Here is a 26,576-nt window from a genome sequence, read left to right on the forward strand (position 1 = left end):
CCATTCCCTCTTTTATTCCATCCAGAAGATGAAGCAAAGCTGTATATAAATGTTATCAAATGCCAAATACAAAACTGGAAGTGGGGGATCTGGTGTCAGTGCTGTCACATGATATCGTCAGGGCTAAGGAAGCATGATTTGAATCTCTGCCTTTGAGTTTACTTACTTTTATCACACTCAAATGCTAATTAGCTTCAACAGTTCATTTAAAAAAGAAAAAAAAGCTTTCTACAGCAATTATTTGAAGTAATGATAAAATCATGATGCTATGACAAGCTTTACCAAAGAGCCTCCCTTTTTGAGGATGATGAACATCTACATTTCCACAAATTCCTGCACGTACAGGAATACAACATAGAAGAGCCTTAATTATAAGAAAAAAAGAAGAAAAAAAACAGGAAAAAAAAGCTTGAATTGTGATATTTAGAATTGCTTCACAGTTCTACTCATTTTATAGTAAAGTGCTTTCCTTAATATTAAGGTAATATAACTTCTGAATATATCCATCTGAAGCCTCTGGAAAACAAAACAAAACAAAACAAAACAAGAAGTTATTTATCCCTATTTTGTCCTTCATTGTTAAAAAAAAATTAAAATAAATTTAAAAAGCTGTGACTTTTAAAACATTTGCTTGCAACTGTATCAGTAGCAACTATAGATAAGAAGGACATCTGAAATTTCCAAGGCTTTGTGCTAAATTCAGAATACCAAGTTCATTTCTGTTGTTGCAACCAAGTCAAATCCTTTGACCTATTTCTCAGCTAAACTTATGCTTTCTTTTGCTGTACAATAGCCTTCATGAATGTCACTTTACCTGGCTAATTCCTTGCAGGTACAGAACAAGAGGTTCAGTCTTGGGGATGGTCACCCACATTTTGTACCAAGTCTTCCCTTTTTCAAGGAACTGGAGGTAGCTGCTGAAGAGGCTGTTTTCAGGTGCTAATAAGCTTTGCTTCTGGAGAAAGAACAAAAGAGAGCTGTTTCAATCATTTTTACAGAGTAAAAATACTTACAATACTTAGTTTTCCAGAGTCAAACAATACTGAAGGACAATGCTGGACAGACCACAACTAAAACAAAGTTTAATCATCCTTATATACCATCAAGAAATAGCAGAATTCCATGTAACAGAAGCAGATGCTGAACTGCTGTTCCCAGTGGACAGGAAGTTAAATTTCACTTCTACGAAGTAAATTGAGAATGGCAATTAAGTTGACACTGCTAGTTTCTTGCTTAGCAAAGTAGACTGGGAGGTGATTTCAAATGAAAGAAAAATGTGCCTCAGCATCAGTGAGTCTCCTTTGTACGTAAGGGATGGTGTTGCTGCAAGTCCGTACAGAAGACAGCTCTAATATCACTGGTAAAGTAGCACGAGCCTAGAAATAAGAAATAATGGTTGCTTGGAACCTGCCCCACAGAGTGCCAATCTTCCACAACCCACTTTCATAATCTGCTTCACTGCACAGCCAACAGTGATCACACTTTACACATCTGAAACAAGTATTTTGGGAAAGGAGAGAGCAAAGAGAAAGCTGGTGCCTCTCTACATTTTAGAATTACTGTGTAGACAGTGCACTTGGTTCATTCATTCAGAAGCAGGGCACCAAGTGCTCTGTGCTTGTTTTAGATACTGCTGCAAGAGAGATGGGAGATGTTTGGAGTTTGGAACACAAACTGTATGCAAATACTTGTGCTTCTGTCATTCACATCTTCTCAGCGCTGGGATTAGCAGACACTCTTGTGCATGGCTGCAGAGACATAAGCCAAATCAGAGAGTGCTACGGCAAAAAAAAGAAGAAATTTCTGCCTTATGATAAAAAGCAAAGAAAAAGAAAATTCCTTTTCACATCAGACTTTGCACAGAAGTCTCCCAAGGATTTCTGCTAATAACATTTGAAAAGTGGCAGTCTCCTCAGATGCTATTAGGTTTGTTAAGACAGTTTCATGTAAATAGGAGGGAAAGAAAAAGTCTGCCTCTGATCCTTCTTTTTCATATCCATATTCTCTTGCATTTTACCTGATCCTCTGAGGACTTAGCACAAGGCTAGATGCATGAGCGTACAAAGGAAAAATAAGTGTTTCTCCTTGGGTTTTTGCAGCTTTCTGCTGTAATCTGCTTTCTGAAGTAAAACCACAGGTCACATTTCACTGGTTCGCTTTTTGGCTTTTCAGATTAACACAGCTCACTGCTGGGTACGTGTAGGTTTTCACTTCACTGGCAAACAGCTCCACTGAAACAGCATTGGAAAATTTATCCTGAGATTCCTCAGACTGTTCTGAGGCATATTAAGTGCACTTCATCTGTAGGCACAGCTATTTCGTATACATGAAGTTTCTGATGGTGTAAAGCTCTGAATCCAGAATCTGCTCCATCTTCTCCATGCTCTGTAAAGATATGTCTGGGGAAGGACATCACGCATTTGTAGCTCTGTATTTCTTAGACTCTAGGTGTGCTTTGGGGCACAAAGTTGAAAAAGAATTTGAGTAGCAGAGTTCAGTTTGGCACATGGCAATAGTTTTTATCAGTGTGCTGACCTCTGAGACATTTAATAGCCTGGAAATAAATATGACATTCTGGGAAGTACGGGGGCAAGGGTCAAGGAGGATTTATTTGAACAAGCATTCACTGCAAGAGTTCTGGATGAGCACCAATAGGTTTGTATTTCTTGCACAGAGTTTAGCTCTTTTCCATGCAGGTTGCTTCTCTTGAGGAAGTATAACAAAGCTGAAAGGCAGTCTGGAGGCTATAAGGAGAGGCTTCAAGAAAGAAGTTTTTCAGTTTGATGTTTTTCAGCATGGTTTGCAACTGTTTGCTGGTTTTCCACGCAGTATTCAAGCCAGGTTAGCGTATGTCAGCATATGGGGGGAAGGATGGCTCATGAAGTTAAGATCTCCTGATGTTTCAGTAGCTCTTTCCAGAATCTGTTACACTCTCTGAAGATATGCCTTTGTGGGTCCACTTTCAATTGAAATGAATGGCCCCTTTTATGCATGCAGTGACTTCTGAACGACTTCTGGCTGTAATTCAAAGGTAAAATAAATAAAAATCTTTTCTTCAAGATGACCCATGAAATTCATTGCACGTCATAGCACTCACAGCTCTTCCTGTAGTCTAAAAAAATGCATTGGTAAGAGAAGGTTCATTTACTGGGAGATGAAAACAAACCAGTTTGCCAATATATTTCTTGTTTTTGTAAAAATAAGGGTAGGTGATGCTGCTATCACAGTATAAAGCTTGGTGACATCCATAGCAATTGTGAAGCAACAGCTTATGCAGTACAATTTGCAGAAGTTATGTCTTGGAGAAAACAGTCTGCATGCTAGCAGGGTTAAGAATATTTCAGTAAGTCCTGACAGTCTTTCTTTTTTTGCATGATCAAGTAAGAAAAACGTGTTCTAATGATATTTTGGCAGGAGTGCAAAAAAACCCCAAACTCTACTTTGCCGAGCTCTGCCAACAGTTATTGTGAGAAACTCAAGGTTGGAAATGCATTGTAACAAAAAGCAGCCAGAAGCTTTTCCTATCTTTTGTTACTTTGAAAGCTGAAGCTTATTTGCAAAACCCGTGTGCATCCCTATGCCATAAACATCCTATGGGAACACCCCCACTAACAAACAGAATTCAGTGTGCACAAACGTTCAAATGTCACTGTAGGAAAAAAAAAGTAACCAAATGATTTGATTTGTTTTAAACAAATGCACTTGAATAACAGTAATAGTAATAATGGTAACAGACACACGAGGGCAGCTAGCACACCAGATGTTTCTTAGATAAACATCATACCTCTGCAGCTTGTCTTTTCTTCTGTTCTCCTACTGCTTCCACTCCAGGGCTGCATGGGCTTAGTGGTAGCTGAAGAAAACACTCTTTACACACTCGATTGTGACGACTGTTATCTGCAAGTGGTTTGAACTCTGAGCATTTTGCACAGATCACCTGTAGCACAAGGATGATGCTGTATTAGTCATTATTAAAACGTAATCTTATTTATACTCTAAACAAACTGAATTGCAGAATGGACGTTACTGAAGTAAAATCCTGAAAGCTTTTGTAAATATAAAATAAAGTGATCAATCTACAATGCTTACTTTATTTACCTCCGTTAAGAATTAATATCTTTGTGATCCCATCCCAAGAAACCCATTAAAGAAAACACATGCCTCTTGGGGAATACTTTATAATTGAGTTAAAAAGAGCTTAGGTTTACAGAGTGATCAGTGTTTCCCAATGCCAATCATAAGACAGTTTTGGAGTGAAGGTGGCTGGCACCTCCTTATCAGTAGGCAGTTCAGCCTGAAAGAACTGAGGCATCCAAAATTACCAACCATTTTATGAACATAGCCCAATATAATATGCATTACAATTTTCGTCTGATGCCAAATTAACAGCTTTTGATTCCAAGAACATGCAAAGAAACATCAGTCCCATGAAATCAGTGCCTGCAGAGAGTGATGGATCTGCAGCTCTGGAACTTGCTTCCAGACTTAAATCTACTACTTGCTTTTGCACAGCTGCTCCAAGGAGAGAAACTGTCCCCCAGGGTGCAATGCAAGGGCAGTCAGATGGATTCAACATCTATTCAGAAATTACTGTATAATAATACACCACAAATGCCCTTCGGTTACAAGTATATGTTATTACATGCTTCACTGCAGGGCTGTAAGAAGGTAACTGCTTTAATTCAGCAAGCGTTAAGTGAAGAGCCGTTCTGCCAAGTTATGTAAACAAAAGCAAGCTGGCATTTTTAGAAACATGATAGTCTTTCCTTGAGGCAATTTAACTTCTTTCATTTGCTGCTATTGCCATGTCAGAAAACATTACATAACCAACAACTATTTAACGATAAATTATTAATAATGTAATTCTTATCATCTCTCTGTCCGTAGGGGAAAATGATTATTTCCCTTCTTAAATAATACTCAGCTTTACAGTAGAGCATTTGAAACATAAAGAAACATTTTATGATTTTAGCTATTATTAAAAACTGAACAAAAAAATCCGGAAAGCTGAAAATCCCAGCTCTTTGCAAAGATGTCTCCTCCACAGTAATTTTGTTTCGACTGCTGAGACTGAGTATTTTAAACATCTTAGCTATGCATTTACATCTCCTTCCAGCTGAAAATTTATCTCCACTTCCCAAATGAATAACGGTATTTAAATAACATCATTCTGTACTCTTAACACTGGAACACTGAACCGTGAAACTCGAGTAACAGAAGGGAGGTTTGAAGTCACGTCACAGGAATCAATCTCGTCTTGGCTATGGATGCCATTTCCAGAAAAATCTGAAAATTAAGCTGTCAGTGAATGGCACTGGGAAAGGGCAGCTAAGTGCCCTCTGCAACCTGGCCCTGCAGCTCCAGCACTCATTTTTTCAAACTTTCCAAGCACTTTGGAACAAACAATTCTAGACAATTCTGCTTTAGGAAAAGATCATTCACCTTAAATACTGTATGTTCAGTTGCTCATCCCAGAAAGAGCTAGCAAGAAGCAGGGCCACTGGAATGCCATATTTCTCCTGCAAACAGTTAGCAACCACCTCCCAGATATACGCATGTTCCCAGAGAATGCATCACCTTTCTTTTTAACCACTGATGCAGCACGTGCCTGTAAAGCAGCACAGACTACGTCACTTGAAAAAAGCAGCAGACATTTGCTCTTTTCTACCCTACCTCTGAGGCACTAAAGCAAGTGGGAAGATCTGCTCTGTCAACAATCTACACGTGAACAATTTAGTTCCTGCACTGAAAAAATAAAGAATATCTTCTATGCTCTCTGCAAAAAAAAACTAAAAGCCTCAATGCATTCTGAAACTTACTGCTCCACACTGCTTGCAGTGGTGCCGCCGTTTAGTGATAGAGTTAAAGCTCTCACTGCAGCTCTTGCACGCCTGCTTCTCCTTGTCCCGCTTGGACTTGGAAGATTTCCGACAGGAATCGCTCTGAAATGAAAAATACAACTGTATGATTGAAGAGAAAAAATACACATCACAACGTAACTCACAGAGCTCTCACACTGAGAGGGCAAAGCTCCTCCTTGGGTTTCACAGTATTTGAGTAATTCTAGAAAAGAATTCATGCTAACTCTGCTAATGGCTGAAGGCGAAGGTGGAAATGCTGGTTCAGTCACTGGGTGCTCTGTGGGATGACGTGACTTCTGATCGCCAGAACTAATTCTCCACGTCCAGCCTGACTGCTGACACCACTCCTACATCCTTCAGCCTCTCTGAGTCTCTGTCTTGATGTTCCCTGGGTACAGAGGAAAACAGTATCTTTCTGCAGAACTATTGCAATCACCCTGGCTTGTAATGGGGACAAAACCACAATAATTACTTCTAATTAGGCTGGATCTTTTAATTTTTACTAAATTTACAACAGCTGCTATTGCAACGTTTCAAACTTTGATACAAGCACATGGGATGTTTTGCAATTCAGTTTGGTGAAGCACAGTCAGATGGGGCTGCTCATTCAGGAAAATCACCATACCCTCATATTCATACATATTAATTGTTCAGCAATGCAAAACGCCTGCAAATCCAACACACGCAGAGGCAGAGCGAAGAATTTCACTTTTCTTGTAAAGAACCAGATGTAACCAGTACAGCACTGAGTTCCAACAACTGAACAATGCCTTGGATGATTCACTGGCAAAATGCTCCTTTCAGACACTATTAGAGCTCCCCAAGTAAGGCACATAATTAAGGCAGCCTCATCTTTTACTGACAAAGAGCAATCTACAAAGTCATGCTTTTTATTTGTATCACAGAAGTTGGCCAGTCCTCTCCTGTTTCTTATTCCAATTTTGATTACAGTGCTATTTAATTTTTTATGAGACTGCCCTTCCTTCCAGTGGCTAGGAGCGGATTCCCCTCAAGTTGTTTGATCAGAACACTACATCACTGGCAAGCATTATTTTCTCCTCTTCTTAAAAGTCAACATTTGAACACAGAATAAGAAGCTTTTTGATTCTTCTATTAACAACGATTTCATCTGTGTCACCAGAACTGCAAGAGCGTGAATGAAGCCACCATTTAAGCTTGAGAGCAAGACAATCTTGAAGAATACTAATAAAAAAATCAGTTTTTGGCTTTTGATTGGTACCTTCATATGCCTGCATAGGAAAAATGCTGAAGCTCCTCTAATATGAACTGAATGTACCGCTTAAATGGAAATTGGTTTACTTGATTTGAACTTGAACAGGAATATCCATCAGCACACCTATGCATGCTTCTATAATACAGAAATGACTGCAGCTGAATATTTCCTTCAAGGGTTCTCATATTTGACTTCTCATCAATGTGAAACACTCTGGGCAGTGTTCACTTTCAGAAATACATGACCCATGTATTTGATAAAGGAAAGAAAAATTGAAATTCTATTAGGTCTGGTTTATGTTATGACAGCTATGCATTGGTCTTTGATTTTAGACAGATCTTATTTTAGACAGACTTTAATTTGCGCTGTAGCATACAGCAAACTTTTGATACCAATTTCACTGATCCAAAAAGGCCCTGTATGAAGAGCTCCCCATGTTTGATAATACCACCATGTTTCTTAACACTTCCCAACATTATAACAACACAGTAAGAATACAGGAGTCTGAAACATTGCTACTGTGGCTGCAGGAAAGATAATAGAAATGGAAACGTATTTTCTTTACAACTTGACAAATTCGAGAAGAAAAACACTGAGTGCATCTTATTTAACTGCTGACACTGGGAAAAGAAGCGAGACGTCCTTTACTTTCAATCCCTGTGGAAAGCAACAGACACTGCTGCACAGGCAATCAGCCATCTCAGCCAGTGATGGCTCAGGAGGTTGACACCACCACGCAAACCATCTGAAAAGAGAGGTTTTTTGTAGTAAACAAGGAAACGCACCGTAATTCACAAACCTCATTCGTCAAAAGTCTCTTTGCATCTGAGTCATTTATTACTCAAATGACATTTACTGTTGATGTGTGTTGAAAGGGAAACTAAAGCTGCCGTGGCCTCAGCTGGATTCTTGATACTAATGTACCTGAATAATCACTGGATTTGTCTCTCTTGATGTACCCAGTCCTGTTTTGAAGATAGTGGGGGAAAAAAAAAAAAAACACACAAAATCTGTTCAGAGCTGGAATCTACACCAGTTTATTTCAGGCTGGGCTGCTTTGGTCACTCATTTGCATTAAACTCTCTTAGCAAATCTTGGCAAATGTTTTCACTTTCCTCAGCCTTTAAAATTCTGATGGAAAAACTGGATAGGTACAACTCATGCCTAGGACTGTAATGTTTGCAAGGTCAGGGGCTGTGGCTGGAGTGCTTAGGAAAGCAGACATCAAATCAGTAGTGTGATGTGAAGAAGCAGAGAAGAAACACCACAGCTTACAGGAACAGCAAGAAACACAGTGGGCTCAGCAGATTGTTTTCTGTTGTTTACTACTTGTAATGTATTTCGATTTGTTCCTACAGCCAGCCTCAGTGCTGCACACACAACACACACAAGGCTGATGAGGCTCATACGGTCAGATGCATGAAAAGATGTTTTCAATCTTTTTTTTCTTCATATGCTTACATAGCTGCATATTTTCCAGTTACAAATTACATGTTTGCAGACACCCACACTGGGGCAGAACATCATAATGTACTTCTGGAAATGCTGAATACCTGTGAGAAATTAAAATCCTTTGTGTATTTCATACTTTGCAATATAGCTTGCATACTTTGCAATTTAGCTTGTTTCTCTATATGCCAATGTCATACATGCAGGACAATCTTTCAATGGGCTGTACTTTCCTTTTGCAAACAGGAAGTTTAGTATTAAGCCATATAAACTGTGCACTACAGCAAACAGCCACCACATACTGCACAACAAGCAGGTTACACCTTCTGCTTTGTTTTTATTGCCTGATTATGATAATGTGCAACACTAAGGAAATGCCAGCAGATTCTTCAACAGACTCAGCAAAACCACAGGAAGGAGGTATCAGTTTGCTGACCACCACTACCACCAAGTGGTTTGCATGTGGAAGCTGTGAAGCTCAAAATGTACTTGCTCATAAAGTGACTGAAATGCTTCTTTTAAAGGGATATCATTAAAAATTAATTTTTTTCTTTTCTTTTCTTTTTTTTCTTTTTTCTTTTTTTTTATAAAACTGCAACTTACATCTGAATTCATCGCCCATGCTAACGCGATCCATATACACATATAGAAATACATATATATATATTTAGCTTTGAGATGTTAATGCAACTTTCCTATTTATTTCAGGAATTAAAACTTTCTTTTAATATTTAACTTAACCAAAAAGATTTAATTTGTCACAATGCACCATGAAAATCACTGACATAAATATCTATAATCGACCAGAAGGATCTAAATATGTTATCTAGCTACAACTAAAGTGTGTTTATCCCACAGGCCAATAGAAGTGTTCAAGTACCATTTAGGCAATTTTTTTCATAGTTACTTCCCTATAGCAACTGCAACTAAATCAACAGGGCCACCAATTGTAAAAGTGGCCATAAATAAATAAAAAATGCTTATTGCAAATAGGAAGTGTAAACAAACAATAAACAGCAACAAGTACACTGATGAAGACACTTACAGGTCAGGCTGCTGGCATGTTTAACAGTGCTTCAATGATAGTTTGTAAACTTTACCAATAGGTCACAGCCTTGGAGAGAGATTCAGAGGAGCCTTCTGAGCAGCTCCAAGCTAATCTATAATATTCTATAGTACGTGTCTCACTGTGTTGGTTTTTTGTTATTGTTGTTTCTGTGTTTCTCAGTAAATTTCAGCTGACCCTAAAGCATTTCCTGAAAATCTATTCTTCTCTGAAAATACTTTAGAAGGGAGAGATCTGAACACTAAAAAAATAAATACATAAAAATAGACCTTACTAAGGACTCAATCCTCTTTTTGAAGTAGTGCTTATCTTGCTCAGAAGCAATCACAGATGTTATAAGAGCAAAATGAAAAATATTTTTTTTCTAAATATACCTCGCCTTTGCAGCAGCCAATCACTGGCAGGCCAGAGATGTACAAAGGCCTTATCAACTACTCCTCTGTATTGGCAGAAAGCACACTGTGAAAGCAACCCTCATCAAAATTTGGTTGTGAAGGTGAAATGCTGACTTGTACAAAATGTCAGCATTAACCAGTCTGGTTTCCTTTTGTTCTCATCCCCACAGGCATTCAGTACAGCTCCCCATCAGAACTTAAAAAACCACAACCCTGCAACAGTAACAATCAGCATCCCTCACACTAGGTTCACCACTGGTGCAGCACGCACCAGGAAAGGAGGATGTACACTCCCTGATGGTGCAAAGCCCTGCGAATAGCCAGGAGTATCACTCAGACAGGAAGTTAAGGACAGCACAGCTGCATCAACTAACAGTGGAATATAAACCAATACGCTGGAATATTTCTGATTTTCTCCTGATGGAAAAGAAACATAAAGCACCCCACACTAACCAAGTATTAGCTTTGAATTACTTACCCCTCCAAGCACGCCGCTGTCTGCTCCTGGCATCGATTCCACGGAGCTCGTGCTTGCTATCTGAGGGAAAACAATGACACAGAACAACTTGAACACGGACATTCTAAACATCACAATTTAATTAACAGAAGCACTGGCAACTCTCGTATCTCAGGGATGTCACTCAGTTCTCCACGTCTTTTCCTTGCCACTTACTGCGAGCCCCCACTCTTCTGAGATCAAGCGGTGGTGAAACGCGTTATTTTCCTTTGGAATATTTTTATATACTTAAAAATAACAACAACAAACTTTTTCTTGAAATGCTGCAGATGACAATGAAGTGCAGACAAATGAGTGTCCCCTTTCTGCAGGAACTAAGCCACAAAGGGCTCTGAAGCTTTCTGTAAAGATGTCTTCAAAAGATCACTGTGGCAGTAACCCTGCTGGAGACTGACTGGCAATGACACTGAACTATTTCCCTCTTGACAGGTGGGACTTTATTACCATTCCTCTTAGATGTATTGTAGAAGTGTCCAAACTGACAGTCTCACTGGATTGCACTTAGGCAGACTATGTAAGAGATAAGCAGTAACCACGAAAAACAGAAAATGCACAGTGAAGAGAGAGAGCAAGGGAGTGACACAGACATGCTCTTGTCAACAGGCTCTGGGTGGTGGTTTTTTGCTGTTTATTTTAAAGGAAATCTTAGTGAAAACAATATTACCAGGAATCATAACTGCTGTATGTTACTGCATAGGGATAATCTCAAGAATCAGGTCCAAATGTCAGACACTGCCAAAGCTCTTTACCTACATGAAAGCGTAAATCTTCTGTAGGTGATTCACAGGCAAAAGATCAGCCCTCAATGGCTGTACGATGCTATGTAATCAGTAGGAAAAACAAAAGCACGTAAGGATTGCGTGCAAAGGCACGCAGCAGACACACAACTGAAATTAATCACGAGCACTGTAACATATCAAATGTACGGCCAAGGATGGGAGAAAAGCAATTTGGCAGTTTTTCTACAAGCTTATTATAACCAGAGCCCCATTTCTAGTAGCTGTTACAGATCTAGCCTGGAATTTACAAGAGCATCTGTATTTCTTGACTCTCGAGAGTGAAAAAGGAACGTTATTGTCATTTTTTCCTCTGAAGCATGCTGCCAGCATCCTACCAAGATGATGAGGTATGTATGGTAGATGCTGCTCACAGAAGCATACCACTACACAGAATGCTCTCAATTTGTCCAGTTGTCCTTATGGAATTACATCCATCTCTTTTTAACTGACAGCAAATTTCTGGTACTTTTAGCCTTGACATCAGTTTTCAAAGCTCATTATCCAGATTAGATTATCTCCTAAAAATACAGGTTAATATTCTGATATAAAAAAAATTAATGTGCATACTATGATCATATCACAGCCAAGAGATGAACCAGAACTCTGTCCTGCCTCAGTTTTATGAACGACTGGAGTATAAACACGAGGCTACACCATTAACACAGAAACAAAATAAAACAGGATTTACAAAGCAAGATAAGTTATGAAGTTGAACAGACACTGTCTTAATTAGATACAGAGAAGTATGCCTATTAGTTTGCCTATTAGCAAAAGATTTTTTCCATCAGAGCATCAACAGTTCTGAAGACAGCCAGGACTTAAGAATACAGACACACACTGATTATTTTGCAATTTTTCAGAGTATTTTTAGCTGACAAATAGTTCAAGATCAGTAAGCTATATCGCACATTTTGAAAACACACCATCATTGGCCACTGTAAGTGATGTGATCATAAACTCTGGAGATTTGCAAAGATCTATGCTGCCAGTCTGTGACTTGTGCTGGGATGAAAGAAATGTCTAACAACATCCAACATCTCTCTCGAGTCCCCTGGGAAATCAGTTAAACAAGAATCCAGCATTACAAAGTCACTGAGACAGATCGGGGAAGTGGAGGCTCCTCTGATTGTTACACACAATATAAAAGTTGGGGAGGGAAGGGGTAAAAAGATAAAAAGGCTCCCAAGTATAATCTCTCCAGATAGATCCTGTGCTCCAAGATCTTCCCACTTTGACCACTGATGACATCAATACAGGCAGTTCTGCATCAAATTCCCCAAATTTCTCTCTACCACTTTCCTCTTTAGATTTTAAGCAATTACAATTTAGGTTATTAACATAATTTTGAAGTTAAATGAAGAGATATTGTCACGGCCTCCATGCGACTACATCCAAAAACAACATTCCTAGCAAACACAGCACAGAGAGTTCACTCCAGTTTCAAGACTATTAAACATTCGAGACTATTCTGCGTATGTGGTTGAAGAGTTGAACCTTTCTGAAATAGACAGTATTGTTAAGATCCCTATAAAATGCACTTATTTCCTTTCAACTGCTTACAACTTTTTCAATAATAATAATAAGAAAAAATAAGTAAAAAAATACATCTCTGAGGAGATGGGGAAAGGTAATAGAGGAAATCTCCCAAGCACACAGACATCATTCCAGGCAGCCAACCACTCATAACACTGAAGAATTACACCTGTTATGCTAAATGAGCCACTCATCTGGAAAACATGACTGATAGGCCTCTTGCACTGAATTACCCTGGGTAATTTATTCCATACCTGCATGGTTGAATAACTATGACTGATATGCATTTGAGAGCCAGAGAAATAGAGCTGACTGTACTGTAATGTAAAACAAAACCAAGAAATAAGACGACAGTATTTGAAACTTAGCTGAGTAACTGCAGCTTAACTGTCAGCGTAACTGATACAGCAAAGAAGAATTAAGCACTCATACTTACTGATGAATCCGGAAGATGTTCCTCTTCTTGAGAAAATGAGCTATTGAAAGCTCTAAAGGTTTCACTGTTCTGTTTGTGCTTTTCAATTGTTGCTTGGATAACCTGAAATAAACAGGCCAGAGAAGACAAAATGTATTACAAAAGGAGCCTTAGAAAAACTTACATTAAAAAATGCTTTAAAATTATCATAGGAGAAGTTTAGTTATCATTCTATTGAAAACCCCTTTCACTTGCAGAAATGAAATTTGAAATTTAAAAACAACTGTGAATGGCATTGTTAATTCACCACCACGAGCTCAAAAACTAAGAACACTATTAGCGTTTCTTGTAAGTCAGACTGCAAGAATACAATCTCTTACTCTTCACTTTCTTCTACTCTGCACTTGAGGATTGCAGAACATGGGAACCCACTTGAAGCCTCTGCTCACTACAGTGAGGCAGTATTCAGCAGGGGACACTGAGGGGAGCACTAGATTCTCTGTAATCAGCTTTTCCATATGGGACTACTCTGCTTCCTCACACAGCCTCATTTGTACAGAAACCCAAAAGATCATTTTAAAACCAGAAGGTGCTGACTGCATGGCGATTTCATCCATTTAGTACTGGTTTTATATTAACCTGAATCCATTCCCTCTTCTCTTCTTCTGTCCTGTTAAGACAGAAGAAAAAAAATAATTAGACAACATCAACATTCTACTCTCAATATTTTCATTAAGTCCAAGTACTGACACCCTCACAGCTTTATATGCATAAATGTTTTAACTTTTATATCTTCTACTTTATAAAAATTATTAGTAGTTATTGACCTTCATTATTACCAGACAAAATAACTGCCAAAATGTTTGAATTATTACTACAGCAGAATCTAAAAACACTACTATAAACATCTTACACACTGAACAAAGCCAATCAATATGGCACTTTCAACACACTAACTGAGTGAAGGCCAACAAACTCTCTTGCATACGTAAATGAATCATCCCGTATGCTCATCTTCTGGCTTAAAGCTGTATCATACCAGCCCAGCCATATAACCTACAGCATAAATTTGTACACAAAGATTCATCAAGCCCAAAAGTCAGAACAAGCACCATACCTGGCTTGTAGTTCCAGTGATCTCTTTTTTCCTGTTATTGAAAATGTATGAGCCACGTTTTGCTTGGCAATTTCCTGGACCTGTCAAAAGAACACATCAACTTCTTGCCTTCACCTTCTTTCAGTCATTTTAATGACTTAAAAGTTGAAATGCTTAGCTGAAAGGATCACTCTGAATACAATACAAAGGTAGAAAAAACAAAGGATTATTTTAGTAATTACTTATCTCACTATAAAACCTCTGAACCTGCAGTGTTTCCCTACAACAGAGAGGGAAAAAAAGGGGCTCCTGAGTCAGCTAGGCAAAGAATGAAGGCTTTCAACCAAATCACTATTTGTTTACCTTCACTTTATTACATGGTAATAGTAACTCTAGAAAAAGAGAACCAAAGCTGGATTTTAATTGCTTATGCATTTCTATACAGTCATATTTTTATGGATTCAGATGGGATCTGGCACTGTCTACTGGAGAAGCAAGTCTAAGCATCAAAAACAGTGAAAAGAAGAGAGACAAACCTGCAGTCCTCCAATGTCCATCTTCTCTCGAACACTGAACTTCTGGCCTATCAGCCTGAGTTTTGGCACACAGTACAGCACCATGCTGTTAAACTGTAACAAGGAAGATATTTAAGTTGGAGAGTTCCACATAGGACACAGAATGCATTTTGACAATTTGGGACTCTTGCGCACCTTACTCTGTACTGTAATTAACAGGGAGAGATTTAAGAAGTAGGCTGGAGTCACACATCATTACTTGAAAAACACAGACAAATAGAAATGTGCCACCCACCCACTTCCTCTGACACTACGTGCTCACTCTGGTACCCATTCAATTGTCTTGAAAGCAAAGATGATCTATTCTGCCAGTGTCAGAGAAGCTGGCCAACTCACTCAGCAGTGTGCAACAGCTGAAATGCCCCCTCAGAAGCACATCACAGAAGTGCAGCCTCTGAAAGGCTTGCATGGCACAGACCCTTTTAAGCCTGACAAGTCATTGGCAAAGGCATGAGCATGGAAGGAGGAAGGAAATCCTAGAGGAAAAAGCATCAAGAGCAAATTGCTGCTCAGAGGAAGGAAGAGCTGGGCTCAGTTAGTGGAAGCTTTTTGTGTGGTGATTAGAGAGATGGAAATGTATCAATTCACAGCACAACTCTGAAAATAAAAGAGCAGCAATAAAAAAACTCACCAGGAATAAATACCTATCCTGTGCTGTGCCATTCTTTGCTGAAAGTTTCTGAATGTGTCCTTCTTTAATGAGCTCATTGGCTGGGTTAACAATATCCTCTTCACCACCGAGTCTCTCGTAGACTTCCAAAAGCTTGTGCATCTTTTCCTGAAATTACAGAAACCCAGAAATTAAAATCTATACATACATTTCACTTGGCCTATCACCCACAGCATCTTTTTCTGCGGTAAGAGTAAATAAGCAGGAAAGAAAACATTCTTCCTGTTCTGATCTAGCTTTGTGTTCAAGAATTAATATCTTTTCCATGCTCCAATGCTCTTTCCCTCTCAGTCTCAGTCACTTGTGAGTTATAACTGGATTACACTACTTTAATGATATTTTTTTAAATAACATATTGGTATCAATCTGTTTGATATTTTTACATAATCAGTAATAAATACATATCACTGGAAGAAACATCATGAGGTCCAGTAAAGTCACTTGAAGAACTCAAGGCAAGTGTGTTACCAAATTGTTTTCAAGTCTGAATTTGTTAATTCAGCTTCATCTCAACATTTCAGAGTAAGAATTCTGCCACAGTAGAATCATTTTTCAGCTTTTGAGAAGTTTCACCTCTTGTACTGTTGCTGGCACAATGGTAGGTAGGTCTCCTATAAGAAGCACCATCACATTTTGAATTTATAACCTATGTGTAAAACCTCAGCTCCACAGGGAACCCCAGTCCCACAGCTGCAGTCCTACACAGGTGCCTATATAGCAAAAAGTAAGCTTATGAAATAGGCCTAAATACATTTTAAAATATTTTCATGTCATTCTGCATCCTTCCACCTTAGCCATTAATCTTTTATGAAAGGGGTTAGCTTTTCCTTCTTAGCAAAGCAGTATTTATTCTTAATGTTTAGCTGACTTCATGTTAAAGTCCTACACAGAATTTAAATGGATAAAAGTAACCCACTTGCAGCTGCTATATTAAGTAATGAAGCAGCTCTAACAAGTCAAAATAGCAAAAGTGCTTAAATCTTACTACTGAGCAAAAGCATTTGGAAACATTTTGCTTTCAACCATAGGCTGGACAGATATGCTCCAAACTCTACTATAAGCAAATGGTCAGAAAGTGAGGACAGATCTATGCAACTGCGCTCAGAAAATACCACCAAACGCATCTGTAAACCACATCTCAATCTCTATGCAGATTCAGCCGGATCTCATGTCTTCATAGTCTTTCCTCATCCCCATTTGACACAAACTATTTCACTGTAAACGTACACCACACTAATTTCTATGCTAGTCAATTCACCTATCAAAACAAACCAAAAAGACAACTAAACAAATAATACTCATTAAATAAACACACTGCAAAACAGAATGGAATGGAGGTGGGGGTAGACTCCAACAAGGAAAGCACCTAAGAAGGCCAGTAGACTTTTTCCAACAAACTGGAAGATGAGGCAAAGGCTCCACTAGTTCAAAGAAAATTTAATGCATCAGACTACTTTTCTGGAGGAATGACTGGGATACTAAGAGCAGGTCCAAAACGTGAGGGACATCTGTCCAGCTAGGAGAAGATATTTTGAAAAGATCTTTTCGGAAGCATGATTTATTTCTTCCACAACAGGAGGAAGCAGCCAACACGAATGTTAGCCTTCAGGTATTTTGCTATGGCCCTTGCTTTTCTTTTGGTTTGGCTCTGACCCCACACAGCTGCTCACACCGTCCCAGGGCTTCGCAGAGGTGTGTGCAGGATGTGCCCCACAGCTGGGGCTGCTCAGGCAAACAGTGAGCAGAGCAGGAACAGGGCAACCACAAAGTCAAACCTGAAAGTCTTACTTGGATAATGTTCATTTGAGTCCTTGCTCAGGTAAAATCTATTAATCACGGAAGAAATCAGTGTAACGAGACGTCAGGTTCTGATCGGCAAGGGGTACAGAATTATCACAGCAGCCCTTCCTTTTTTGCATACTACCAGAAAAGCATCCCACAGGAATGCAACAGCCTGGTGGCTTCATGTACCTGTTGCCTGTGCAGGTGTTGTAGAAAGGACCCAGCAACACAGTCATTACTTGAGGACTTGCTCAAAAACCAAAACCAGAAAAATTTCCACTGAAATCTAGCTTGAACAAGAGAACATGCAAGACTTAAATAGAAGTAGACAGTTTCAAAATAGGTTTTCTCTGAGACATAGTGAAAACAGACACCAGTTGGTTACTTCCCATAACAGCCCCAGGAAGGGCAGACTCATGGCATCCTGACGGCCCCAGAGGGCACCTGGCAGAATCATGTACTATTGCCCAGCCCTGACACCAAGAACAACTCAAACCACTTGGTTTCTAAAATAGAATTTATAAAAAGGCTGAAAGGGAAGATGGGGGGGAAAAGAAGCAAATGTATACAAACAAACCAAAATGAGGACAAAAAAAATAGGAAGGATCTTCCTTTCAATTCTGTTCTATCCTATGACATTTTTTGATAAAGACAATGTTTTGAAAGGACAGAACAAAGAAATAAGGATCTGATATGGAAGAGTAGATAAACCTTGTAATCTATGAACAATCACAGAGTGTTAAGCGTGATAAGGGATGCTTCAGATCTGTAAGATATAGAAGGCCCTGAGGCACTTCGGTCTGAAAAATGAGGTGATATCTCTAACTATCAAATCATTGAATTTGTTGGCAGCACTGCAGCAGCTCTGTATGCAAAACATACACAAATATTCAGCATAAAAGGCCTCAAAAAACTAAGAAAAAAAGTGCAGAGTTTGTGTTGTATGATTGGCTTCAAAATCTCCATTATCTTAAGTTGCCCAACCTGAAGCATAGCTTACCAAGGCTACTACTGACACACTCTAATCTCTTCTCTGTGCATTTAAAACAAGCCGAAATTCAACTAGAACAACCTCCATGCCAGAAAGGATGTAAGAAATTAAAAACAGCATAAAAATCTGCAAGGACACTTTATGAGTAGACTGATTTGAGATACTTTAAACATTTTCAGTGAAAAGCAAGTAAAGATTTTATGAAGACCTTCTTCTTCAATGCATTGTCCCCTTAAGAATAGGGAAAGTAAAATCTGGGCTGAAAAAAAATCATGGTAACCATAACAGGAAAATTCACGATAAAGAGAACTCAGATATCCAACTGATGTTTGAGGCCCCGTAACACCATATTTCAAAATCCTCTCCAGAGTTGCTTTGCAGAGCCTCTGGCAATGGAGAATGATCAGTTCAAGCTAGCATTTCCATCAAATCACAATTTTATTACACAATTTCTACTCACCATCTTTCTGATGGCAGCATTCGAATGGTTTGCTGCTGTAGATATGAGCTCCAGTGATTCTGTAATAAAGAAAGCACGCTATTACCAGATGCAATCAGAAGAAGGTGTAGCATAGCTGTTTTTTTCTTCTCCCTGATTAGTGTTTTTCCTTGAGAACTGCTGCTGCAAAAGCAAGGACTATTATACTCTGCCCTCCCTAAACTAAAGGGAAGGCTTATAAGCAGTTGCACACATAATAACTTTTGCATGTTCAACTGGTACATGGATATCTATCTAATCATTTGCTATTTCTCTCCTAAAACCACACGTGACAAAAAAACTACCTACAGCCTAGTTCTTCAAGTCCTTACAAGCATGCTTTAAGTGTGTTTTCCTAAAGCAGAGTTGTGTGCTCAACGGTAACATGAACTTTACCTTTAGACTTCTCCTGAAAGAAACAAGAACTCCTAGGAACCAACCGAAATACATCCCTCGTTTCTCTTTGTTAACAGTCTAACTTGCAGTCCTAGGAAGAATACATGCTTATAAAACCATTCATATTTTCCTCTTCCACCTATTATAAGGATATCCTCCTGCATTTGTCTTTGGGTATACACCGGATTAAATAAAAATTCCAGATGTTCTACCATTACAAACTTCAATACTTTGTCACTGTTTACTTGCTAAATCTCCATTCAGTGCCTGAGCTGACATATCAGCACACTTCTTCTCTAGAAGAATTCCAAAATCCATTTGTATTAATTTGGACAATAATTTGACAAATTCAACTCTCCATTGCTACCACAGCCCTAGCCTGAAGTATCTGAACGCGTGAAGAAAAGAACACTCTCCAGGATTTTATTGTGTTCATTAGACAGAGAGGAGTTTACACTTACTTTCAGCATCTTTCCTGTCTGGAGATTCTTCTGGAAGTTTCTTTAGATAGTCCTTCAGGAGAAGCTCATAACGAGGAATCCTCTGCACAGGTTCAAGCATGTGGTGCTGCAGCGTCAGGTTACCACACACCTCCTGTTTCTGTAATGGAGAGAAAACAACTGCAGAAGGCTTTGGTTTTGGTCATCTTTGGTGTAAAACAGCAATGAAAGATGACCCGCATAGTTAGAGGAGCGCAAAAAAAACTTTCCAAGCTATCAGAGCTGACAGGTCTTTGTCTCATATTTCTGACATTTTCTGCAGATATACAACAATTTATGTTTTACATTTTGTGTGTTTTCTCACACACTCAGAAAAGTCCTTCCCACACATGGTATTCCCTCCCCCCACTGCCCTCAAGGATGAAATAAAACCAGAACCTCCACAGAGACACACTGCTTGCTGTATACAACTAACTGTCAGAGTAGCAGATACGCTGCTCACACACCATCTCGGAAGCAGTTACCCCGAGTTCTCTCATTTCACTTGACCAATGAAGGGGTTAGCTTTAGGACTGATTACACTCAATATTACCCAATAAGGCACTGAACTGCTCTGCTTGAAACAGCACTGAGTTTCGCATTGCTTATTCTCATAGAATCCCTATGAAGCGATATTTCTTTAAGGAGCGGGAGGAGAAATGAGAAACACGGTTGAAAAATAACTGACCGGTGTTTAAGTAGACAGAAAGTTTCTCTTAATGATACTATCTCATTCCTGAATCCTGCATCAGCGCCTTAACCACATGCACACACAGCCTTCTCCAGACCATTATTTGTATGTCAGCTCACTAATGCCATGTCTTGTTTCAGCGTAAGCAGCCCCTCCATGTTAATTCAGTATTCTTTTCTCAGAAAAAAGCACTTGTTTCAGGTATGTATAGTTTTCCACATAAATATCACAGTCCAAGACACAATGCTGACTTGCCTCATTCTTGAAGCAAAGCCTGGAGATAAAGAGATGACTGTCTGGTAGAAAAACATTAGCTACCCTTCTGGAAATTTCAAGATATAAATTTGTTTTAAAAAAACAAAAACAACAAAAACAAAAACATAGCATACTGAACGGTATTTCTGTTTATAGAAGATTAAGTGAATTTATTATCTCTTTGAGTTTTACAGCACATTTCCCAGAAAATACAACTGGGATGGAAAGAATCTGAGATTCCAGGAAGCACAGATACACAGATTTGCACAACTGCCTTAGTCCCTGGTTTGTAATATTCCCCAATCCACTTACTAATATAGCCTCCATTGTATTCTATTCCTGCAACACAATGAACCCTAACACTGAACAACAGGGAAGCAGAGGAAGATGTCAATTCCAGACTCATGTCAGTTGGAATGAATGCGCCAAATGAATCTTCTACAAAAAGCCAGCAAACACAAAGTAACTGTCCCAAATATGAGAACTTTTATATTACGTATATATTCTCTGAATATATACTGTATATATAGTATATGGATCTCTGAAACTTTACAGAGTTTGCATTACAATTCAAGAGGGAAGATAAACTTTCGTTCTGCATTTAATGAGTTCACATAACAATCCGAAACACACAAATATAGATTGAAAAAGTTCTTTTTTTTGATGGCTTAACTAGAAAACTGACAAAAGAAGAGTCCTAATAAACTTAGCAGCTATCAGGTTTTCACTGCAGTAAGTGGATGCAAAACATACAGATAGAATGTTTGTCTTCAAGAACAGCTAAAGTAAGCTTGACAAGTCGCAGCCATTCACATAACACCTATGTGATTTTTTGTTTTCTTATACATTTAGTGTAATTAATAAATGTGAATGCCTGTGTAAGTACTCCACTAACAGCTGGGGCAGACATTGCATTCTTGCAGGATCACAGCAGGCTTCTACTGGTATTCTGAAATGTAAAGCTGAAGGTTGTAAGAGGAGTCACATAAATGCAATTCCGCATCCCGTATGTAATTCTGTACACTGTGAGAACCCTGCAGTAATTGTTCCATGCCATGGAGAGATGTAAAAGCCTACGGCAGCTCCTCTGAAATAGAAATGCAACTGCAAAATCATTTGTATATACAAATAGTACAACCAGAACATCAGGCTGAAGTTTTCCATACACTAAACCACCACTTTCTGATACACTGTAGACTTCTGCTGTAGTTCTATTAACAGAGGCTACAGCAGTTCCTTGAGTAGCAGGGAGAGAGGACTCAAAGGACATCGGTTGCCTGTAAAAGTACCTGTGGCTCCAGGTAGCACAGAGATAGGCCAGATGAGTTAACTAAGCCTCTCAGGACAAATCTCTCCCAAACTCACTATACTCACAACAGAAGCAGAAGGTGCTGTGATGCCAGAGCTAAAATAACCTACAGTGAAGTACTGCTATCAGTAGGCTTCAGAATCAAATCTCCTGTTGCATCCTCTGCCCTAACACTGCCTGCCAAAGTTCTGCTAAAAGATGCACATGGTCTTGGGCAGCTGCCAATGTGTTTTGCAGAGAGGCAGCTAAGAGGAATTATTTGTTTTGATGGTACGCAGTGCAGATACAGAATTTCAGGGAGGGCAGCTCTCTATGCTGCAGAGAGAACAGTTACTAACTAAATTATCCCTCAGAAATGCATGCCAGAAGACAGCAAAATGCCCACGCATGCTGAAAGCACAAGTTCTTCTAAGTGCTTGCACTAGAAGAGGCCCAATTTCCTCCAGAGCCCAGCTCTGCTTCCCCCTTCCACGGGACCAGGTCAGGCAGGGAGTGCTGGGAGCCCAGCCAGAGTCCTTGGGGGCAGCAGGCAGGTGAGGAGGGCCATGGAGCCCCTTGCAGAGAAGGCAGAGCCCCAGGGGCCCAGCAGTGCCTGGGCTCAAATTCCAGCCAACAGATGCACTTAGCTGCACAGAGCCTCAGCGAGAACAGGCTGGATTTAGACAGAAAAAGGTTAAGAAAAGGCCACATACAGTGAGAGTCTGGTAGAAGAAGAGATTTCCCAGTTCCTGCTGCCTTTCCTCTGCTCTTCCAAGAGGGAGCTTCTGTCTGAGAAGGCCGGCAGCCCTTACCCTCTGCACAGGGCCTCTCCTCTCCCAGCTTGCTGGGATTACTTGATTCCCGACAGCTGGCCAGCCGACAAGCTCCCATTTAGGGCAGCAGCTGTGCTCCCTGCTCAGCTTAACCCTCTCCCTGCCAGGCCTCACCTCCCCTGAAGGATGGTCCACACTTCCAGAACCTGGGGAGAGATGCCTGCAGGCCTGCATCCTGCAGCTGGACCAGTGCCTCAGACAGGTCCTACTGACGCTAGCGTAAGCAGAGCTCTTCCTCCTCCCCACACAGCTTTCCTCACAAGTATGATCACATGAAAATCCATGCTAAGCACCCTCTGGCAGAGCTGTGGCCCTCTAGCACCACGCACAGCTTAGTGAACCTCAGAAACACCAGATCAACAAGGGCGTCAGAAACCCCGACAGCTTCCTCCAGGTGGTGCCGCCAGTGATGAGCCAAAGTCAAAAGCATCAGCCTCAGAAGGAAAATGTCCACGTTAAAAAGCAACACTTAGAATTAGTAATGAGAAAATGAGTTTACACATGGATATGTTGAGTATCAGAGCAAAGGGTGCCCTGCATAAGGTAGCACATAAGGCAAGGCGGCCCACTAGAGGCACAGAAGTGCTCAGGAAGGACTGAGCCACCAGTAATTCTTCATTTCACTGTGTCAATATGAACAGAAAATACAACGTATGGCAAAGCTCTCTCCCTTAAGGAGAGAACTCACCCCATTCTCCTCACATTCCAGGACATACATAGGTAACAAATAGAGAATTGCAAGATAGTCAAAACTGCCAGGCAAATGGCTAAGTTTCATTCTTTAACTTCTACTTCTCCTCTTGAATACTCAAGGGGGAGAAAAAGCCAACTATGTGAAAACTCTGTGTTGCACAGGAAAAAGAGAAGAAAAATCTGCCAATAAAATTGTATTTCTTTTAATTCTAAAATAGTACCACCCTGTAGCAAAACACTGCCATGCACTGGAAATAAAATAAATGAGGATCTCAACGCCACATCAAGCTAGTTAACAACATACCTGTATATTCTGAACAACATCTTTGAAAGGAGATGACCTCTGCATGCACGTATTCACCATGTCCATTGCCCTGTCAAAGTTCTTCACATATTCTCCATACATCTTCAGGAAAGGAGCCAGTTTCTGCAGGATGTCTCCTAATCGTGGGTTCACACTCCTATTGGAAAGAGAATGCTAAGTATAGAAATCTGTGAAAATCAATTTTATTTTAAGAGAGAATACACAATAACAGACTTCAACTGCTATCTCCTACCCACCCATGGAACCCAGGAACACATCTGGGCCGGCATCTCCCAGTCAAGCACCACGCCAGGCTGGCCCTTGCTTGTGTTTGGTACTACCAAGCAGCAACAGGAAGTTCAGATGAGCATGGAGACCTGCAAAGTCCGCATTAGTACCAACAGCTCTGCCCAAGTTCACAGTCCCAGGCAAGGAAATCCATTTGCTTTCCTCTGCAGATCTGCGTTTTTAGTTAAATTGCACATAGGAAAAAACAATTGCTGTGATTTGCTGGATTCATACTACAAAGATACTGTAGTATCTCTGCGGAGCTGTGGCAGCACAGCCACCCTGCACCCTCTTTCCCCTCTCAGCAGCACAGCCTGCACCACTGAAGAGCCAGGTAAAGCTGAAGCTGTCATTTATGGGGAGACATCCAGTGGGCCTCTACGGGAGCTACATGTGCAAACGACAATGAGAGCTGCATATCCAATTTTCTCATGTTCCAGTCCTCTTGACAGAACCAGTTTAAGATTCCCTTCCATTCTTTCCCCAGCTTTCCTCGCTGAACTCCTGACTCACAGTCTGTTTACACTACTGTCCTTTAGCCACGGAATGAGTTCATGCCCTGCCCTGACTTCCAGTCTCTCCAGTTTTCCTTTCCTTTATTACATCTCTCCCTGTAGACACAGGTCGAGTGCAAAGGTGCTGACACTTTTTATTCCTTATGGATATTGATGACCTATGAGAAGAAGACTGGACTCTAGCAAGAGGGATGGGAGCTCATATCTTGACTTCATCATTTAGGATAGCTGGAAAGGTCAACTTTGTTGACTTTAATATGAAATAAGGTGCAGCATCAGCATTATTAGCACTTCCCACTGCAGGACATTCTGCAGCCAGCGCATCATCCCAAGTCAAGGGTCCTACACCTGCACTGCAATTAAATGGAGTGATAGGCAGAAAGGTTAAAACTTACTACAGTTGCCAAATTTTGATATTTGACTATTATTACTTACATTAAAAAAAGAACTATTTTCTTAAAGAAAGTGTATGTACAGTGTAACAAATAATATTTATTATTTCACAGAAGGCCAGCAAATTATTGGGTGAGATCTTGTCCAATACTGTGGTACTAAACTACAATAGAAACAGCTGCGTAACAGATGTAAACTCATTCATGGGCACAAGGCTGTCTATCTTATCTTTCTAGATTTTCCTTTGTTTGGCTGATAAAATGCTAATTTTATAACAGTGAATTTTACATAATCACTACATTAAAATATCAAATGGATGTGTCTCATGAAGTCTCCAACATGGCACGCAGAGTCCAGACAGTGATGTGATGATGTGCCCTTCTTTGGAAAATATCCGTATTTTTCAGTATTTCACATTGGGGACAAGATCATCCATGGAGCAAAATAAGCACTTTGTTTCTTTCCTAGTACTACAATTTCACAGTACTGCAAAACAAGGATAGTGGAAATACAGTAAGAAAAACAGCTCCAATAGTACTCTGGTCTGGAATAAAATTCTCATGAAGTACTGTAGAAATGCTGAGTGCTCAGGTCTACTGTATTCAGGAGCAATAGAGATAAAAGAGGTTTAAGAGACTCCATGCTAATGTGATAAACAACAAGTGAACTACTGCATCAAACAACTAAAAATGCTGGAATAAAATCAGATGCCCGGGTCACTAAAGTTTCTTGAAAATATATTTTAAAAGTAATTGTACTGACAGTTACCCACCATTCTTGTGTAATTCTTGTTTTGAGCTCAGGAAGAAGAAATTGTCCGTGGAAACAATAGATAGAAGAAATATTTGAAAAGATGCCCGTTATCACTTCAGATGAAATACCTGCTTCTGACAACTTAGTGCAAAACACCTGCATGAGACAAGACAGTACCAACACAGAGTTTAAAAAATCCTGAACAAGGCGGCATCAGGCTGTAGTACTGCAAAGCTGACTGCCTCAGAACAGAGCCACAGCATCTGACTTCTGGCACTCAGTCCCTGGGGATCACCAGCTTAAGCATTCTCAGGAGTTTCACTAAACATAAGCCCATTGTCAAACAGGGTCAGATTTATGCATAAGGGCTTACTTCTCCATTAGAAATGTCTGGGGTGGTTGTAAGTCAAACAGATTGAAACTACTGAGAAGATGAGACATCTTGTATTTGGGAGTGTAAGCTGCAAAGAAGAATCAGTCCCTGAAGAGCACTTACTGTTATTTACACAAAGCAAAATCAACCCTATGATTATTTTGTTTCTCTGTAGGAAAATCACACTGTACTGAACAAAAGTGAAAGACACTCCCTGGATTTCTAGGGGTCTTGAAACAGCCTTTGCTCATCCAAAGCAAACACTGGAAAGCTTTCCACACAGGTTGTAGGGTTGGATGGTGGTAGATGACTCTCTGAAGGCTGCAGCTTCTAACAAGATTTCTAACTAGGTGACAGTTTGCCCTGTCTCTTTTTTTCTTAAGCAACGTTAATCATCTTCATTTTTCCTTTGCTCTTACTGCACATTCATGTTTTTCTTTATATAATAATTACATATACCATCCAATTGAATTA

The 26,576-nt window shown here is 39.8% G+C and overlaps 1 protein-coding gene across 1 annotated transcript in view; it reads right to left on the reverse strand.

Annotated features, from left to right (window-relative positions):
* Positions 1 to 26,576, reverse strand: part of FGD3 (FYVE, RhoGEF and PH domain containing 3) — a gene marked incomplete at both ends in the record, with an annotated part of 106,531 nt that overhangs the window by 4,458 nt on the left and 75,497 nt on the right. The window contains 13 exons of the mRNA XM_079540416.1: positions 815 to 955; positions 3,785 to 3,937; positions 5,820 to 5,942; positions 10,484 to 10,543; positions 13,271 to 13,372; positions 13,889 to 13,919; positions 14,367 to 14,446; positions 14,882 to 14,974; positions 15,552 to 15,698; positions 18,824 to 18,882; positions 19,699 to 19,837; positions 23,781 to 23,937; positions 25,749 to 25,885. Of these exons, the coding sequence (XP_079396542.1) occupies positions 815 to 955; positions 3,785 to 3,937; positions 5,820 to 5,942; positions 10,484 to 10,543; positions 13,271 to 13,372; positions 13,889 to 13,919; positions 14,367 to 14,446; positions 14,882 to 14,974; positions 15,552 to 15,698; positions 18,824 to 18,882; positions 19,699 to 19,837; positions 23,781 to 23,937; positions 25,749 to 25,885 (1,422 nt within the window). The remainder of the gene's footprint in view (positions 1 to 814; positions 956 to 3,784; positions 3,938 to 5,819; positions 5,943 to 10,483; positions 10,544 to 13,270; positions 13,373 to 13,888; positions 13,920 to 14,366; positions 14,447 to 14,881; positions 14,975 to 15,551; positions 15,699 to 18,823; positions 18,883 to 19,698; positions 19,838 to 23,780; positions 23,938 to 25,748; positions 25,886 to 26,576) is intronic.

This window comes from Tetrao urogallus (genome assembly GCF_951394365.1).
Source record: "Tetrao urogallus genome assembly, chromosome: 10".
Lineage (NCBI taxonomy): Eukaryota > Metazoa > Chordata > Aves > Galliformes > Phasianidae > Tetrao > Tetrao urogallus.